At 40.5% G+C, this 20202-nt stretch overlaps 1 protein-coding gene across 1 annotated transcript in view; it reads left to right on the forward strand.

The window, feature by feature from the left end:
- The first annotated feature begins 10836 nt into the window (after window positions 1-10836).
- The window catches only part of LOC148019016 (Protein kinase superfamily protein), a 64181-nt gene continuing 54815 nt past the window's right edge, over window positions 10837-20202 (forward strand). Inside the window, exon 1 of the mRNA XM_087701543.1 lies at window positions 10837-11701. Within this exon, the coding sequence (XP_087557669.1) occupies window positions 11273-11701 (429 nt within the window). The 5' untranslated portion in view covers window positions 10837-11272. The remainder of the gene's footprint in view (window positions 11702-20202) is intronic.

The raw sequence follows: 20202 nt of genomic DNA on the forward strand, positions 1-20202 counted from the left end.
ATCGTCATTTTAATTTGTCAATCGGAGCAGGAAGTTAACTTGTGCCTGGGGTTGGAGCTCAGAGAGAGAGAGAGAGAGAGAGAGAGAACAGGAGTGTGATGGAGACAGACAGGGAGCGCAGGGTAGACGCGACCTGTCCAGTGTGTCCTGTTAGGGCACAGTGAGACTATTGACCAAATCGACCTGCTACATCCCACAAACTGAAATGACAGATTTGAAGTGAGGCGCCAGGCCAAATGCGAGCATGGCATGTCAGGGCTGCGGCGTCGTTGCTCGTGACAAAAAGGAGCATTGTGCCTCTGGACCAGCGATTAACATCCCTACACCTGACTACCCGCCTGCAAATAGTTGTACTTGGTTTCATGGCTGCATGACTAAAGCCTTCACGCCGCATCTCAGGCACACAGCGAGCGAGAGAGAGAGGGGGGGGGGGGGGGGGGGGCGCTGCCATAATCAGAGCGGGCAGACACATTCAGGATGGAGATTCAGAATGGGCAAACAAATAGGGTATGCCAGGCAGACTGTGAGGGCGATACACAAGCAGAGGGTGGGCACTTGAGCCAACAGACAAGGTTGGCTCAACAAACAGGGTATGGCAGGCAGACTGTGAGGGTGATACACAATCAGAGGGTGGGCACTTGAGCCAACAGACAAGGTTGCAGGTGCACAATGCTCTGCAGGTGGGGGACTGAGATAGATGAGTCTCACAAATACAGAGGTGGGTGAAGGGTGTTTATCAAGTACATGCCAGACCTGTGCGGTGCTGCATAGGGGCAAAGATGGAGACCTCTTGTGGCATTGATATTGATTTCCTGGATCAGCACTTAGCCAAGTGGAAGGTAAAGATGGTTTGGGTTACATTCCTGAAGAAGTGGAAGGTGATGAAGTAGGCAAACATTGCAAGATAGTGGTGGATACCATGGAAGCGAGTGCTTCGAAATCCCCATAGCAAGGTGGTTTCCCTCCTTTACAAGGGCAGAGGGATGTGTACCAAGGTATATTGGCTCAAGCTAATAGTTTGATGATTGAGTACCTTCACGCAAATGAGGTTAAGGTATCTATCTACCTTGCTGGATGGGGAGCATGTGGTGACAATGCTAGGTACAAATATTGTGTTATAGCAAATTGCGGTCTTCCATGAGCAAGCTGCCATCTTCTACTTCATTGGTTGCATTCCTCTCATTACTTATATCAAGGCTCGGCTTGAGGATATGCTTTCACACAATGACTCGCTAAACAAGATGGAAATGGATAGGTATAAGCTCTTCTAGTGGAGGACATTTATGATGGGCTGAAAAGGTTCTCCAAGGTACTCTCACACACCCCACAAGCCCAAGCCCTAATCATGCAAAGTATCCCTTTGTTTTTTGATGGCCAATTAGTTAATGTTGTTCAGGATGTACTTAGACAAATGTGTCCTATTTTGGTGGAAGTGGTCGACTCTTTGCAGATAGGACACATTTGTCACTGGTGATTGTTTCCCTCCTCTTGAGTTGTGTACTTTGCCGCTTATGGGATTTAATAAGAATTTACATTTAATGCTGAATTATAGAATTTGCAATCCTAATTGAAACAATATCTCACCTTACAACAAGCCAACGATTCATTTGATGAGCTGATTATTTACTTTGAATGGTTGAAATGCAGAGTACAAGCTCTCCATGATACGTAGCATGCAAAATGTAAATTGCTGGCCAGTTTAAATGCCTTGTATGATAGTAATTACCAAACTCATGAGTTTTATGCTAGGCTTCATAAAAAATATACAAAGGAGAATACTGTGTGCTTGTTGGATAGATAGAATGAGGTGGTCTCATTGAGCCTCTCGTTCTATATATTAATGTGACATGTGGAAGGCTACAATCAAAAGAAAAGTCAAGGGAAGTCAAAGATAGTCAAAGCAAAAGTGTCCACTTTATAATGGATATATTATTTTATGAGAGTTAGTCTTGTGCACATTGTATCATCACTTGCAATTGTATTTGTTGCATCTGCAACAAATTATTGTGTGAGCTACACATATGGATTTGTAATTGCAATAGCATGGGCTAGGTCTAATTAGGTCAAGGTATAAGTATGCTTTAAGAAATAACCAACTAAGATCTTACAAAGTGTGTATGATACCTAAGAGAGTATGAAAATTCTAATTCACAAGGGTACAAACCCCAAAATGTAAAAGAGACACAAATCCTAAAATGCAAATGGGGCACCACCTTAGAGAAGTGACCTAACCCTAATCCTAATGTTGGTTTATATAAGGGTGAGATGTCTCGATTATATTTACCCTTTTAGTGCATCCTTGCTACCGAAGCTCTATCAATGCAACTATTGAAGCTTTCTAGTCTCTTCTTCTATTCTAGCATCTTACCTCCATTGTTGAGAGTGCGTGAGAGAGAGAGAGAGAGAGAGTGTGTGTGTGTGTGAAAAGTGTGTTGAGTGAGCGACTGAGGGAAGGTGAAGCTCTATGTTGTCATCCTACTTTTCTTCTTCTTTATTAGCTTTTGTATCATTGGTATGCTTAGTGGTAGATGTGAAAGAGCAATGGTATCGAATTGTATTTGTTTAGGTCATGGAACTATATTCAAGCCTTCAATCCTTTGGACTATAATGCGGGAAGCTAAGTTGGTGAGCTCACTATACCTCAAAGCTAGTCTTGTATTCTTGTTTTTTTAGGTTCAAGAGAAGGATGCATGGTTAGTTAGAGTGGAGAGTTGGAAAGACAAGGTGAGAGATTGTCCCTAAATCAAGTTGTAGCTTTTGAAAGAATATAAGTCTATCTAATGTCTTGATTGTTGTGCAGTTAGCTCAACACTGTAATATATATGTATCTCTAATTTTATAAATCTTTATTGGGTCCTCAAGAAATTCTTACTAATGTGATTCAAGATGCCCACAATTATATTGTGGGGATGGTGCATGACCAAGTGGAATTTTATGGAGGTAGATATCACTAAGAAGAAGATTGAGGAGGTGTTGTAATATCTACCTAGAGGAAAATCATTGGTTGGGATGGCTTACCTAATGAATTATTCTTAATATATGCGGATTGGCTTAAGGACCCATTGGCCCATCTTTGTCAACAAGTTTGACAGTCAGGTTGCATGCCCTTAGATTGGAAGATTTCATTGCTTCACTTGTTACCAAAGATTTCTTGCCTCAAACATTAAAGCAATGAAGACCTATTTTTGTTGTGTGATCCTTATATAAGATATTCTCTAAGATCATTACGAATAGATTGCAAACAGATTTCTTGTAGTTGATTTACCTATGATAGTATGGTTTTATCAAGTAGCACAACATCATGCACAATAATCTAAATGTACAATTGGAGATAAATTATGCAAAATCCTCTAATCAACAAGTTGTTATAATCCAACTAGATATTGAAAAGGATTTGGATAATGTCACTTGGTAATTTCTTCAATGTTTAATGTCTATCATGGATTTTGGACCTCGAATGGCATCTCTTATTAATACTATCAGCACTCACACAATGGTTTGTAATACGCTTAATGGAAAAGTGACCCATGAGATTGCTCTTTCTCACTTGCTTATTCATGGATGCCTCCTTAGTCCCTTACTATTTACTTTGGTGACACATTCAAATCTCTCTTTGTTGGATAAGTTTGCTATTCATAGTGAGATTGTTGGATTGACTCTTTTCAATGGAGAAAAACTTTTAGCTCAGTCTCTCACTGATGATTTCTTTATGTTCCTAAAGATTGAAAGATCCAACTTAAAAATAGTAATGGCGACTTTGAGTCTTTTTTGTCTTGCTTCGGGCTTGCATATCAATGTGCATAAATCTACTTTGATCAATTATATATAGAGAAGAAATTGAATAATTTGGGGTGACATGTTAGATATACTCAATGCCCTATGTGGTGCTCAAAGTTGTAAGGCTCCCATATTATGAGAAGCCATGTGTGAGCCTGGACATTAGTGGGTCCTAACTTGTATATCAAATGAGTTCTATGTGACGAGATGGCCAAAAGGTAACCATTGCGGATCTAGCCTTTGGGTTAGACAAAGTAGTTAGGCCTTGTAGCAACTCGAGACACACCACATCGAGTTGCAAGATAAGAAAGTTATCAGGGATCCCTATTTTGGGTTCGAGGGCCATGGAAGTAGCCCTTGACTAGGGTAGGGAATATTCCCTGTCCAACTAGTGGAGGTGCATATGGAAGGTCAACAAATACATTTGCATATGGAAGATCAACAAACACGTGCACATGGAAGGTCAACAGACGTGTATATGGAAGGTCATCTATCATGACACCCTTCACAGGCTATAAATGGTAGACCCCTCCACAATTTTCATTATCTATCATTTTACCCAATCAGAGTTATTCTAGCTAGCCTTAAGCTCTTCACATATCTTCTGTTTAGATCCCCATCTAAGCTTCACATTGGAAGTGCACGGGTGGACAGAGCCATCTTTGTATCGACTTGTTTAGAGTTAAAGGAAATTTTTGTTTTCCTCTTATCTGCTATATACTCTCTTTCTCTATCTCTTACTCAAATTCTATTTGTTATGTCATGTAATTTTTACATGGTATCAGAGCCCAAGGGGCGTCGAAGAGTATGTGTGAGGCAAAGGCTTCAATAGCAAAAAGGAGCAATATCGACTCCCGCAAGTGGTTCTAGCATGGAGGATTTGTCCACCAACCTTCAGGGAATGCAAGTTAGATGGTATAAACTATAGTTTGTGGAAGTGTAAAATCACTACAATCCTTAATTCTTATGAGCTCCTGCAGACGGTACTAGGGACTAACCCAAACCCACAATCGACCCTCGACCCATCAAATTTGAGTGCGATAATTTCTCCGAATGCAGATCTCATATGAGCTTGGAAATGAAGGAACACAAATACACCGTGTGCCTTAGTTACAAGCTGTTGTGATAGTATTTTGACTTTGATTCAGCATACAACGAAGGCATCAGAAGCGTAGACTATAACGAGAAGTCATTAGAAGCATGAAATCAAATAAAGATTCAAAACTTGGAGAATCAACTAGCAATGGAGAAGTTTTTTTAAGGAGAGGCAACTGAAGCATTCATCACTCGAATTAAGAATTTATACGACCAGATGACTGGCAGTGGAATACAAAAGACTAACAAGGAGCTAGCTCGAAGGTGTCTTCGGATTTGTCCACCAAAGTTTGATGGATTCGTAACTACCCTTAATACTCAGGTGAGACCTCAAGCTTTGACTTTTAAGGAGTTTTGTGCATTATTAATGGAGAAGGAGTTGAGACTGAAAGCCCGAGAAGGAATCAGTAGTGGAGATGCTGCATTCTCCGCCAATGCAAAAGGCAAAGGTGGCTCCTCCACAAAAAATGATGGTGGTGGTAAGATGAAAATTCAAGGAGAGTGTTTCTATTGCAAGAAGAAAGAATATGCAATTGCATATTGTCGTATCAAAAAGGCAAATGAAAAGAATGGTACCCTTAAAAGTAAGGGAAAAGAGATTGGATAGTGGTGCCTCTTGTCACATTAACAATGAGAAAGGTTTATATAGTTCTATGCAGCCTCTACAAGAATCCATCATTGTGATGGTTTGAAATGATGCAAAATACCATGCTACGGGCACATATACTATTTTCTTTGTTGTTGTAAATGGTGAAGTAAAAAAGCTTTCAAATGTATTGTAGATTTCACAAATTAAGAGAAATCTGTCATTAGTTGTTGCTGCCATAACTGATCTTGGTCATAAAGTGAGATTCAATAAAATATGTGCGAAAAAATTTTAAAATGCTAGTAAAGTTGTTGGCAAATGAGAAATGAGGAACAACCTATATGAGCTAAGTGCTCTTATAACCACCGCTAAAGTGGGCACAAGTAAGCTTTGGTATGAAAGGTTTGGACACATTGGATTTGCAGTTTTGAATGAGATGCATAAACATCATATGGTTGCTCATCTCTGTACAGTTACTGAATTGAAGGATCCATGTGAAGTTTGTATGATGGGAAAGTAACAAAGAAATACATTTTCACAAGAAAGCAAGAATAGAGTAATCATAGGAAAATATGGATGTACTTTCTTTGTGATAAGACTCAAGCTTTTGATAAGTTTAAAAAATGGCTAAAACTTGTTGAGAATGGAACAAGGAAAAGTGTGAAGAAATTTAGAACAGATGGTAGTGGTGAGCTCAACTCAAAGGAGTTTGAAGACTTTTGCAAGAGCAAAGGGATCAAGCATCAATTAACGACACCCCATACACCTCAATAGAACAATGTTGTGGAACACAAGAATCGCACCATTGTGGAGATAGCAAGGTGCATAGTAAAAGGCAAGGGATTACCAAATCATTTTTGTACCAAAGCTATAAATACTACAGTCTACATTCTCAATCGGAGCTATACAAAGGCTCTCAAGGGAAAAGCACCTCATGAGGCTTACATTGGTAAGAAACCATCTATTTCACATTTCGGAACTTTTAAATGTGAATGCTATGTACATGTTCCTTATGAGAAAAGAAACACGTTAAAACCAAAAAGCAAAAAATGTATCTTCTTGGATTGTAGCGATGAGCAAAAGGCTTACAAATTGCATGACCAAGAGGCAAAGAAGATCATAGTGAGCCGTGATGTGGTGTTCAAGGAGAAGCCACATACAGTGGAGGAGGAGAAGTCAAGCTCTTCCAATTTATCATCACAATCGAAGTAGTCGGCTATGAACTCGTCCCAAGAGCTACCCCTATCCTTAAGGAGGAGAAAGAATCATTCTCGAATGATGAAGATAAAGTTCACCAACTTGACATCACACCACTAGAAAAGCCACCAGGGTTTGAGACCCCCCATTTTGAGAACAAAGTGTGTAAGCTGAAGAAGGCATTGTATGGGTTGAAATAAGTCCCTAAAGCATGGTATTAGTGGATAGAAAAGTTCTTTTTAAGCTTAAACTTCAAAATATGTGCCTTAGATACTAACTTATATATCTACAGGGATGGTGAAAAGTTTGTAGTTATTATCTTGTATGTGAACGACCTTCTTATTACAGGTGACTATGAAGATATAATCAACCAAACTCAAAAGGCTTTGAGCTTAGAGTTTGAAATGACAAACTTGGGCTTGTTGCACTATTGTTTGGGGATTGAAGTCTAGTAAGAGCTAGGAAAAATCTTAATCTCTCAGAAAAAGTATGCATGGGAGGTCTTGAAAGCATTTGGTATGACTAAGTGCAAGGAGATAACTACATCTATAGAGGTCAATGCAAAGTTATCCGTTGAGGATATATAAGCACTAGCATACATTGGGAGGTACATGAGGTTGGTTGGTAGCTTGATCTACTTATGCAACACTAGGTTAGATATTAGTTTGCTATTGGAGTTTTGAGCAAGTTCTCAAATCGACCTTGTGAGAGTCATTGGAAGGTTGGGATGCGAGTGCTCAGATACTTGAAGGGTACTCTTGACTATGGTATCACATACAGTTCCAATACTTCTCATGTGGGGTACTGCGACTCAAATTGGGCAGGAGACAATGATTTCGAAAAGTCGGTTTTTGGTTATTATTTTTCTTTCGATTCAGGAATTTTCTATTGGATCAGTAAGGAGCAACCAACAGTGGCATTGTCTTCTACCAAAGCATAGTACAAGGTAGCCTATTTTGTTGCACGTGAAGCAGTATGGTTAAGGAGGATGTTTTGGCATATGGGAGTGGAGGATGAAGACGCAACTGTACTGAGATGCGACAATCAGAGTTGCATCGCCATTGCCAAGAATCTAGTGTTTCATGTATGCACAAAACTTATAGAAATCCAGTATCACTATGTGCATGATTTGATCGAGGATGGGATAGTGGAGATGGTGGTCTACTATCCAATAGAGGAGAATGGAGCTGATATCTTCACCAAAGCACTCTCGAAGGATTTGCTTCAAGTTTACATCTTCAGGGACTCGACATTGGGCCAAGGAGTTAGTTCACCTGCGGACATTGAGGGGAAATGTTAAATATGCTCAATGCCCTACCCTGATAAGGTGCCACCAATGATCCATGGTGCTCAAAGTTATAAGGCCCCCATTATGAGGAGAAGCCATATGTGAGCCTAAACATTGGTGGGCCCTGACTTGTATGTCAAACGAGGTTTATGTGATTGGATGCCCAAAAGGTGACCATTGCGAGTCTAGCCTTTGGATTAGACAAAGTAGTTAAAGCTGGTAGCAACTTGAGGCACACCGCATCAAGTTGCGAGATAAGGAAGTTATCAGGGATGCCTATTTTGGGTTTAAGGGCCATGGAAGTAGCCCTTGACTAGGGTAGGGAATATTCATTGGAATATTCTATGGCCAACTAGTGGAGATGCACATGAAAAGTCAACAGACACATGTGCACATGGAATGCCAATAGACACGTATATATGGAAGGTCATCCATCATGACCCTCTTCACAAGGTATAAAAGGTAGACTGCACAGCTTTCATTATCTATCCTTTCACCCAATCAGAGTTATTCCAACTAGCCTTAAGCTCTTCACCTATCTTCTGTTTAGTTCGCCATCTAAGCTTCATATTAGAAGTGCATGGGTGGACAAAGCTATCTTTGTATTAGCTTGTTTGGAGTTAAAGAATTTTTTTGTTCTCCTCTTATCTGCTCTGTGCTCTGTTTCTCTATCTTTTGCTCAAATTCTATTTGCTGCACATGTAATTTTTACATGACAAAGGGGTGCCTTTCATTAGGTGAGATAAGTCAACTCCTGGGTTATCCCATAGGGACGTATGTGGATCCTCATGCTTTGCTCGATTGGATGTTTTTCTATATACATGATAAGTTTATGTATTGAAAGTTTGAAGGTTGGCCTTTGCATGTGCGATTGAAAGTAGCCCAAATACTCATGATCAACATGATTTCATATTTTTTAACATTGCTTCCATGGATGCAAAAGCCGTTGAATGAGTTGGTACAACCTATCCACTTCATGGTGTAGAAAAAACCAAGAAAATTGAATGGGCCAAGTGTGGGCATCTTGGCAACATCCAACTACGTCAAAACAATTAGGTGGTGCTACATTGTTGGATGCTAAATTCCACATGACACCTTTGAGGTTTGCTCTTTTGAAGGCTTTGTGTGTTTAATATCACCCTTGGGCCAATATCACTTGCTTTGGTTAACCTTGAATGACTAACTTCAGAGGCACTCTCCCTTACTTACTTCTTTACCTTTATTGTTGTAGCTGGATTGGGCTTTTGTGAAACCCTAGAATTTGCTAATGGCGTTAGTTAATCATATCTATCATAAAATGGTAGAGAATAACTAATGGATTACTAAGAAAGCTAACAAGCTAAGTGGTGCAATCACATACTTCACTTGTGAAAGTCAAAGCTTTCCCATCAAGGGAAAGCTTTTCTCCAAAGGCTTCTTATTGGGGGTTTGCCCATAGACAATGTGCTACATGCTTGAAAGAAATCCCATGGCAAATGTATATTTTGTACTGCTTGTGATGAGACCTTGGTTCATCTTTTCATTTCTTGCCCAATTGCCAAATCGGTTTGGGACTTCATTTCTAGAATGTGGACCTCGCTAATAGGTTAGAGAATGCTTGTCCATTCTTGGGTCTTGGGCAAGTTGCCTTCCATGGCTAACTTGCAGTCTTATCATCCTTGCCTCTTTCACTTCATGCAATGGATTGGTCTTTGGCACATGTAGCGGACTAGAAATGCTTTTATGTTTGATTTGGCCTTGGGTATTTGTGGCCATGTGGGATGAGTGCAATGCTTGCTTTAATGGTAGATTTCTTCTACGATTTTAGTTGGTCTCATAATTGGAGAGGTGGCTATTCCATGCATAGATATTGCATACTCCACCCCTATTGTGTCCTCTTAATAATCCCCTTCCTTTGTTTTTGTGGATTGGTGCTTGATAGCTTTTTACTCATTCGTACAAAAACATGCTACGTGTAGCAATAACTATTTGTTCATATAACAAACACATGGGGAGAACGAGAGAAGCTTATAGCCTTATAGGTTGTATGCACCAAATTTCAATGATAAATTAGAGGTTGGGACTCTAGGCTTGAGCACTTGAAAATTGCAAGTTGCCAACGAGAAGTTCAATATGGAATGGTACTAATTTGATGACCACACACACGGTCATGCAATTTGCTGGTCTCTATCTCTCTTAGAGGTTTGGAGTCTCTAAGGTTGCTCAATGCTAACTTGTGAGTTGTGAGGAGGTGGTGAGTTTGAGAATATAATTGAAAAGACAAGATTGACATTCATGGTATCAATTTGTGGATTTTATACTTGTAGATATAATTTATGAATTTTAACGTTACAAGATAAATGGATAAATATACATTCGGATACAGAGTACATTCGCAAAACTTATTGATTTGAAGATAACCATTCAATAAATTATTTGGCTGAATTTCATATAGACCAAAAACCTAGTTTCCATAGAACGAAGATAGGGAACCTTTAATTGTCTCTAAGGTAGGCAAAATCTTAAAAAAAAAGGGTGAAATCTCAAAATCGAAGGTGTAATTCTAAACCTCGGTTTTTTACGTTTATGCACTTTATGCACTGACAATCAAATGATTTCAAAGCTATCATCTCACGATGCATGTACATGTGACTTGTGAGTGATATGGGTGCATTGTGGTGTTTGATTAAAAAAAGAAAAAAGAGTTGACGTGTTTTAGCAGAGGATATAGCTACTATTGTGTTATGAAGACTCGAGAGTATGTGATCAGGGCGTTGCCTGGGTCCAGTCCACGTGGCATTGAGAGGGCCATGAAAAGCTATGGAGAGGGAGGAGGGCAGAGGCTATACGATACAGTCAGCGTGGGGCCTGGAAGGGTTCAGAGTTACGCACGCTACGCATGTCCTAACCTTCACACGTTCATAAGAGCCCTTCAACGAACTTGCAAGGCTGTTGGACGACTCTCTCTCTCTCTCTCTCTCTCTCTCTACACACACACACACACACACATAGCGCTCTCTCTCTCTCTCTCTCTTTCTTTTCAACTGCCATAGCCGCTAGCTTCAGACGTGGACTTGAACTACCCTCCCCCGCGCATCATTCCAGAGCTTCGTTCTCCTGTCGTGCCCACCAGCTTCCATCCTCAGGCGTTGCTCCTCCTGTCCGCAGATTTGTTGTCGACAAGTTGTTGGTACTTCCACATGCTTTCGACTGCGGCCATCCGCTAGCACTATCCGGTTCCATTACGTACTTTTCCCAAAAGCTTCAGCGCCCGAAGCTTTAATCTCAGTTGGAAAGGATTTACAGGTTAACAGGTTCATAATGCTGGAGCTTTGATTGCTGAATCAGCCATGGCCTCTTATTGCATCTCTCCACATGGCAGCTATGACTTGGAAAGTCGCCTTGGTACGGCTCCTAGTTGGTTGCCACTGCCAGAGAACTCACTTCTCCCCAAATGCTCTCGGCCACACATGTCCAGCAGACGCAAACGCCTCTGTGGTCTTGTAAAGGCAGTATTGGCAGAAAGGCCATCCATGCAAACCACAACCAGTGGAAGTAATGGCAATTTAATCTCTAGGAGCTCAGAAAGCTTTGCCAGGAAAGATGCAACATTCAAGGCACAGAATGGTGCTATTGTTAGCAGGCTGGAAAGAAGCTACAGAAGCAACTCACAAACCGATGACTCTGCCGCGGAGGCTAGGGCTGCAGCAAGGGCTGTGAATGCAGTCGTATATGATTCATCAAAGCTTGCAGAACGCTACAAATGGCAACCTTTAAAGGTATGAAGGAAAAATGGAAAATTTGCAATTCTTTAGTTTAGTTTAAGTTTTCTTTAAAAGAAAAAAGAGAAGACGACAACTTTGAAGATGCCTAAAGGGATAAGATATCTAGTGACCAGAAGTTTTGTTTGAAAATTCCACTGTACAACGGTAAAATTTGGTGTTGCCTTCAGCTGGTTGTACTTGAAGTAGATCGATTCTGCTTATGTTGAAAATCATGATTTGGGCGACATCCTTTTGTTGAGTACCCTTCTAGGCATTTTCCCAACTTTTTGGAACTTTACTTTTTGCTGAAGGCTGACCCAATTTGTGAAGCCGAGAAAAGGAAATTATTGTCATATAGGGGACCCAATGCTACCTTGAGAGGTGGCAAGCTATGACTTAGATAATCTCTTGTTACTACAAGTATGAGCAAGGAAATATGTGCCATAGTATGTGAAATGGGAGTAGATCGAGGAACGATTAGAGCTTGTCATAATATCTACAAACGCTTGATTATGTTGAACTACTGGTATGGATGTGGACTAGTCTTTGTCCTGTGGGCTTCCTAGTAATGAAGGGACATGTGGGCTTCCTAGTAATGAAGGGACATCCGGAGAGGATGTTCTAAGTATTGCTTTTTCATGGCCTTGTGAGATCCTCTTCTGGTCATTCTTAGTCTCCATCAAAGTTGTTTTGGACCTTTTGGCTGACCTTCTTGTCACCTCAAGGTTTCTACTCCATCCTATCTCAACTAGGATGAGAATAGACATGGAGGTTGCTCTCTAGATGAATTTTGGCTTTATTCAAAGTCTACTATAGTTTGTGGCAACTGGATTGCAGTGGCAGTTGTGGGAGAAGGAAGTCTTTGAGTGAAGCGCATTTGCATGCAACAAGGACAGAATTCACACAAGGATGGTCAACTTGGTTCATATGTCTAAAAAATCTCAGATATGTCCACAAAAGGACAGAATTCACACAAGGATGGTCAACTTGGTTCATATGTCTAAAAAATCTCAGATATGTCCACAAAAGTGCTTTGTCTTCTTGGAGGTTTGAAGTATTCCACAAGGCTTTGGGCTTATTGGTTTGCTATCTCCTAGTTGTTCTCCCTTTCTATCATACATCGTAAGTGGTTTTTCTTAATCCACATTACTTTCTATTGTTTTGCATTCTTTTGCAATGCATTCTTTCACATGAAGCACTTGTTAGAGCCCATCAAAGAGTCTTTTCCTTCATGGAAGCCCTTTGGCTACTTAGATTAGGGTTGTGCTTCCAACTCAATTATTTCTAGTATATCATATTGTTCTCTTTTACTCTCACACTCTCTTCTTTTGGTGTTGGCTGGGTGTTAGTGCGTGTTTTGTTCATTAATGTAATTCAAAACTGTGGTGTTTTCTTTACAGTAACATGTTTCAATACGGTGGTTTCACTAGAAAAAAGTTTGTTGATGTGTATGTGTGTGGTTTTCCAAGGTGGTTGGTAGCGTTGGAGTGAGTGGATGATGGATGTTGAGAGCTTTGCTATGGTTGCATATACTGAGAGGTTCTTGCCTCAAAGAATCATCTAGTATCGTGCCTTCTTGATGTGCCACTTCGTGACGGTCCCAATGATCTCCCAAATCTTTGAATGTGATGTCATAGGCTTTAATACATGGTGGTTGGGCAAGGCCTCCAAAGCAACAACAACACAAGAGCGTGCCTCGATGATGATCATATCATGCATCTCTTTCTTATACAATAGATGTTGGCCTTGGCTAGTTGGTTGTCAGCAATAGGTTCTCCAAGAAATACACCCCATACTAGGCGCAACTGGATGGAGCAGATGACAGACTTCTCTCCACACTAGTTGGGTTGCCTCCAGTGATCAAAGACAATACTTTGGAGTCTCCAAGTGGTGCTATGGCATAGTCAAATGGAACAGGAAATGGGAATGGAGTGGGCCTTCTTTATTCCCACGGTTATTGCCTCCTGATTCAGACAGGACAGTGCGGTTATCTTTTGAGCTTCAGCTTTGCTGTATCAGTTTTTCTTTTCATAGCATGATTCAATGCATCATCACTGTGTTCTTGTGTTTTTGAGTTTCTCTTCTCTCTTAGTGTTTGCTGTACACACTGTGTTACTCCCTGCAAACCCTACTGTCTCTCTGCACTATTGCTTATTTTGACATGGTATTAGAGCATACTTGTTATTTTTGATATAATTTTTGGGGCCAAGAGGCTATTTGTTATTCAAGATGAAAGTGATCTAGTGTGCATTTCAGTTTATGTAAATCAATTACTTGCTATAATTATTGTTGAATCAAGTTACTACCACTCTCTACGAGACTAAGATTGGTTTCAAGGTTCCATCGTTGGGATACCATTTAAATCTCTTGACTTGGTGGACCTAAGGCACTTGATTGAAGGTCAAAAGTTTTACTCTATTGCTGAAATTGTGTTCAGCTGAGCATTTACAGCAAGTATGTCCTCTTACAATGAGATGAGATTAAGCAATGATGATGCATGTCATTTTGAAAATGCACATAATGAAGGGAAAATGCAATGCCTAATCTTAGAACAGGCTTACAGCATGGACAACAAGTTGATAATGTTAGTTTAATCCAAAATGTGGGTCCTTCTAGGTCTCTTGAAGCTTATGACCAGCAAGAGGAAGAGGAATTTGATGACTAGCTGAGGACATCAGCTGAAATGCTTGCAATGGGCAAAAGATCCTTGGTTTATGCACTTTTTGAACCCCCTAAGGGAGGGCAGCAAAGGCAAGAGGAGGAAATCGTCTTTAAGAGCTTCGGGACAGCAAGATGCATCGAAGGAAGAGCCAATACTGAGCATGATGTTCCAAATGTGGGTAGTGAGCATAACCAAATGATGTCAGTGGGGCAATTGATGCATATGCAAGGTCAACTTAGAAGTGCCAATCCAATGCTTTTTGGACACCAATGAATGCATGCAATGATGGGGTAGCCAGGGTACTTTGGTAGTGGCACTAGTTTCCATGCCATGATGGGTCAGGGATTACATACGGGGATGCATGGCACAACTACTTGTTGTGAAGGTATGGTCGCGAGTTGAGATAAGAGAGTACAGGGAGTTGAGAGCAGTAGAGTGAGAGAGAGAGAGAGTGAGTATGACACAATGGGTATACGGTACAATAACTAGTGTACCACATTTTAGATTTTGAATATATATAAAGTACAAAGTGTAAGGGTGCGTTTACACTTGAACACAATAAAAGGCATGGTGACCCTTTATTCCCAACAACCTCCCACCTAAAGGCAACGTGCCTGAAGGTAGAGGAAAGAATGAGCTAAGTCTATGTATGTACAAAGTTGAAAGACATATATACTATCCAATCCCCATCATCTGGCGGCAATGCAAACCGCTTGGCTGGGAGACCTTTCGTGAGAAGGTCTGCAGGATATCATCTGTATGTACCTTGACAAGCTCAATGCCTTTGCTATCAAGTACATCCCTGATGAAGTGATGCTTCACTTGTATGTGCTTTGTCTTTGCATAAAAGAGTGGATTCTGTGCTAGTATGATAGCAAGCACTCTGACTGTCACAGTGGAGGATAGGAATCTCTGTAATCCCAAGCTCTCTCACCAGACGTGAAAGCCATAAAGCCTCTTTGCATGCCTTTGTGGCAGCCACATATTCTGTCTCTGTAGTAGATAGTGCAACACACTTTTGCAGCCTAGATATCCAAGAGAATCAGAGATTGCTTCTCCTATGAACATAAACACATATCCTGAAGTAGACTTCCTGCAGTCAGGATGGCTAGCATAGTCTACATCCGTGAAACCAACAATAGATGACTTCTGCTTACTAAAGTAGATATACAAATCCTTTGTGCCCTTAAGGTATCTCATGATACCCTTAACTGCTTCCGAATGCTTTTTGCTAGGATATGCCATGTATATGCTAACTACTCCCACCGCAAATGCAATATCAGGAGTGTAGCAACCATAGCATACATCAAGCTACCAGTAGCTGAAGCATAAGGTATCTTGGCCATTTTAGCCTTACCATCATCTGATGTAGGGTTGCATTTGCACTAAGTTTCACATTTGGAGGCAATGGTATACTAGTAGCTTTCCCCCCCTCCATATTGAAGTGTTGCAGAACTTTTGTAATATACTTGTGCTATGACAAATAAAGAAGACCCTTTGATCTGTCTTTGAGTATACGCATGCCAAGAATGTGATTTGCCTCACCAAGATATTTCATATAAAAGCTATTGTGTAGACTCTGCTTCAAGGAGTCCAAGGAATGAACATCCTTGCTTGCAATTAGCATGTCATCCACATACAATACTAAGAGAATAAGGCTACTATCTGCTGCCTTATTGGTATATAAGCAGTGATCAACTTGAGATTGATGAAATCCCTTAGATTGTATGAATGTATCAAATTTGTTATACCATTCGTGTGGTGTGTGCTTTAGCCCATATAAACTTTTGTTGAGTTTATGTACCATGTGCTCTTTCCCCTTTGCAACAAAACCATCAAGCTGTTGCATATAGATTTCCTCATGCAAATCACCGTGTAAGAAGGCGGTTTTTACATCCATATGTATGAGTTCCATGCCCTCAGATGCAACCATGCCTAATATGGTTCGCAAAGTAGTCATTTTGACTACAGGAGAAAATATTTCATCAAAATCAATTCCATGTTCTTGCTTGTATCCTTGAGCAACCAAGCGTGCCTTGTACTTGGGCAAAGAACCAGAAGTGACTTTCATTTTGTAAACCCATTTGCAGGGTAGCACTTTTTGTCCTTTTGGCAAAAGTCTCAAATCCCAAGTGCCATTCTTCATGAGAGATTCCATCTCTGATAGCATTGCTTTTTGCCATTTCTTACTATCTTGTTTGTCCATTGCTTCTTGGAAGCATGACGGTTCATCACAATCTGTTAACATGACATAATCAACCACATAGTTTACTCCAGGAACAAATCTACTTGACTGTTTTTGCACTCTGGTCGACCTACGGACCCCGTGGTCAATATTTGCTGGCTGTTTAACTTGTAAATCTGCATTAATAGCTTGTTGTTCTGCAGGTACAACTTGCTGTATAACCGGTTCAGGTTGTTCCAGGTGCACATGTTCTTGCTGAATTATGGGCAAGATCTTGCTGATCATTTATAGCATCATTCCCTGCATTTTCAGGGACATTTTCAGTAGGTATTTGCTACTGTCTAATGGGCATTCTTTGCTGTCCAATTGGTACATCCTCCTGGAATTCAACCCTTCTGACTTCCTTTGTTCTTTTGGGCTGTTTGTGCATGCGATCTTCGTGGAAGATGACATCATTGTTGCATACTACTTTTCTTTTCTTGGGATCCCATAATCTATATCCCATTTCACCTTCATTACCATATCCCAAGAAAATACATTTACAGGACTTTGGCTGAAGTTTGCTGCATTCTTCCTTGCGTATGTGCATAAATGCCTCGCAGCGAAACACTTTCAACTGTGCATACGAAAGTGGCTTGCCTGACTACGCTATTGAGAAATGACAAATGATGTATGCTCAGAAAGAGCTATCATGAATCCCATATGCACAGTGAGGAGAGTGGAACAACCCAACTTCTATAAAGCATTGTACTTGACTATCACTTTCATATGAAATGAATACAATATTATGATGCTTGGTACTTGCACTTAGTATCTCTATCATTGTCAATGTCCTATACAAGATTGTGTTTATGAGTCCAAGCTAATCTATCTTGGAACCTAATTCACTTGTGTAACAATTGCTTTACATTGTTTATGTCAACATGAATCTAGCCTTCATCTTTCATCCTCCATAACTCCTGCCATGCTCTAGATCCGCATTTGTCACATGGTATCAGAGCCCAGTCGAGCATGGCTTAGCTTCTCTCCATATGTTCCCAGCTCCGTTTGAGTGCTGGACCCCATCTTCAACCTCATTTGCATCTATACCTTCAATGAAGCTTCCATGGCAATCATAGTCAGCAGTATCCTGTCAGCTTGAAGCTCTCATATCTCTCTCCACAAGCAAAATCTCTCTGAACTCTTCTAGAGAAGTGATTGATTGCTTCCAGAGCTCCTCTTTAGCACATCAATCATTGACATTGGGCAACTATAGCTCCAACATTGCACAAACTACTGCTTACTGTCTTGATTGTGTCTGCATATTGTTATACCTACTAACCTTGGAGGAAGTAGTGTGAGCAAACTAAGGCATCTCAACCCTTGCTCTCTTCAAGAGAGTTGCTCTTTGACTGAAGGTGCTTCTCCTCGTCACATTAGAAGTCAACATTATGCTCTACAGGACCTGGCATTACAAGAAAACGTGAAACTGACGCAGAATTCGCAGGCAGAGATTCAATTTGACCCAATGACCAGCACGATGCGCAATCCTCCAGATCTTTGTGGGGCATTTGAAGCCTCTCAAGTGGGCAATCTCAAGTTGAAAGGGCTTTCCAAAATTCTCTCTCTATCTATCACAATCAGTGAAACCCTAACTGTCATCTCTATGGGCTGCCATAACCAAAGCTTCAAAGTTTGACATTTTTCATTGTTTCTTCTCACTGAAGTTATCAATAGTGATTTTAATCACTGAGAAACACTCTTTGAAGTTCATTACAGTTCTGGAAGTGCCCAAGGAAGCTCAGAAGTCATCCACAACTTTGTGAGAGCAAGCAGATCAAGCACCGACTAGTATCCATTAATACTCAACTAGTGTCAATTTGACACTAATCTTCTTGTGTCTCTTGACACATTAAAATATAACTTTTTGCTCGTTAATTAAAGCTTATCAACATGGCAGAGCTTAAACAAATAGCTAAATTCAATGGTGAAGTTTTTCACTCCTGAAAGGAGAAAACCATGTACCATCTCATGAGGAAAGACCTTTGGGATCTCTTTGAGGAAGATGTTGCAGATGACAATGCTAAAGGGAAAGATTCTGCAGAAGACCAGCCTAAAACAAAGACATGGAAGAAGATGAATAACAAAGCTCTAGGTATTATTACTTGGGGTCTACCTGATGATGTATTACATCATATTTCTGGCATTAGGGATGCAAAGAAGGCATGGAAAGAACTTGACAAAATCTTTGATACACAAGCAAAGAACTTAAAGGTAAAATTACTTATGCAGTTTTATAAGTTGGATGTAAAAGACAGTTCATATATGACTGTACACATCAATAAGTTCAAGAGCCTTAAAACTCAGCTAGCAACTCTTAAAAAGAATATTGATGAGGATGAGGCAATAGTAGTGCTACTTGCTAGTGTTAATCATGAATTGTATGAGAATCTTGTTTCAACACTAAGTAATGTTCCTAGTCTCTCACTTAAAGACATTGAGCACTCACTGCTTGATGGAGAAAGCAAATTTAAAAGCAAAGATGTAAAAGAGACCAGCTTAAGGGAAAATCTCTTATACACCAAAGGAGCTGTTGGATCCAAAGGAAGAGGTTGAGGATTCAATACTGACAACAAAAGTCGGATGACATGTCATTATTGTGGTAAGACTGGCCATATTGCCAGTGAATGTTTCCACAAGAAAAGAGCACAGCAGATGCAGAATGACCACCCACCAAAACCAATTCATGAATGGAGAAGAAGATGCTTCCGCTACCATCAATAACTTTGACAGATTGTTCTAAAGAATTTGTTCCCATAGTGGATTTGCTTTGTAAAAACCCTTGCCAAAGATGTAAAGTCTCAAGCTTTAACTTGACTAGGCTGCCTATGAGCTAGTCTTCCGGGCCATGTTATCTGTATTGTCAAGCTACTTGTACATCATAGGGGCTTAGTCGATTTGTACTAGGCCGGGCGAGTTCGATTGGTTAGGCGACTGGGTTGGTGATGGTGCAGGACTCTCGTGAGGGGAATGCATTACAGTGGTGGTTCACTCTTTTGATGCAAGGTAGAGTACCGTCAACGTGGGTATAATTTAAGCAAATGTTTGCATCGAATTGGTTGACAAGTACCTTTGAGGTGGACATCATGATAGCTTGGAATAAGCTGGATGCTAAGGAATGTAAGAATTTGGAGCAATGTAATAAGAAGTTTTGGGATGCATTGCTGCCTATTACTTCTTATCGCCTCGTACCCCTACATGAGTGTATTAAATCCACCGTGTCTAGCATGTCTCAGCTTATAGAGATTGCTGCTACAGCCAATGCTTTGCTGTGTGGGAAGGATTCGGGCTTTCTAGAGAGTGGGGAGAAGTCGAATAAAGAGTTGTTTAAGACTGAGAAAAGGGGCAGATCTGAAAATCAGCTTGAAAAGAGGCCAAAACAACAAAGAAAGGGCTCGAAAACATTGGCACAACGTAGGGAATTGATGGCTGCAAATAAATGTTTTATTTGTGAACAGGAGGGTCACAAAGCAAGGGACTGTCTCAATAGGCAGCAAGTTGGAAAATCAAAAAATCAGGGAGATTCTAAAGGAAAGAAGCCCAAAACATTAGTGGGATTGGTGCCCGATGTTGTTAATGATTAGCCCAATGATGATGCTACTGAGTTGTGCAGAGCATGGGGCAAAATTA

This window comes from Lygodium microphyllum, chromosome 20 (genome assembly GCF_053477565.2).
Source record: "Lygodium microphyllum isolate KBCC chromosome 20, Lygodium_microphyllum_v1.1.10, whole genome shotgun sequence".
In the NCBI taxonomy this organism is placed as follows: Eukaryota; Viridiplantae; Streptophyta; class Polypodiopsida; order Schizaeales; family Lygodiaceae; genus Lygodium; species Lygodium microphyllum.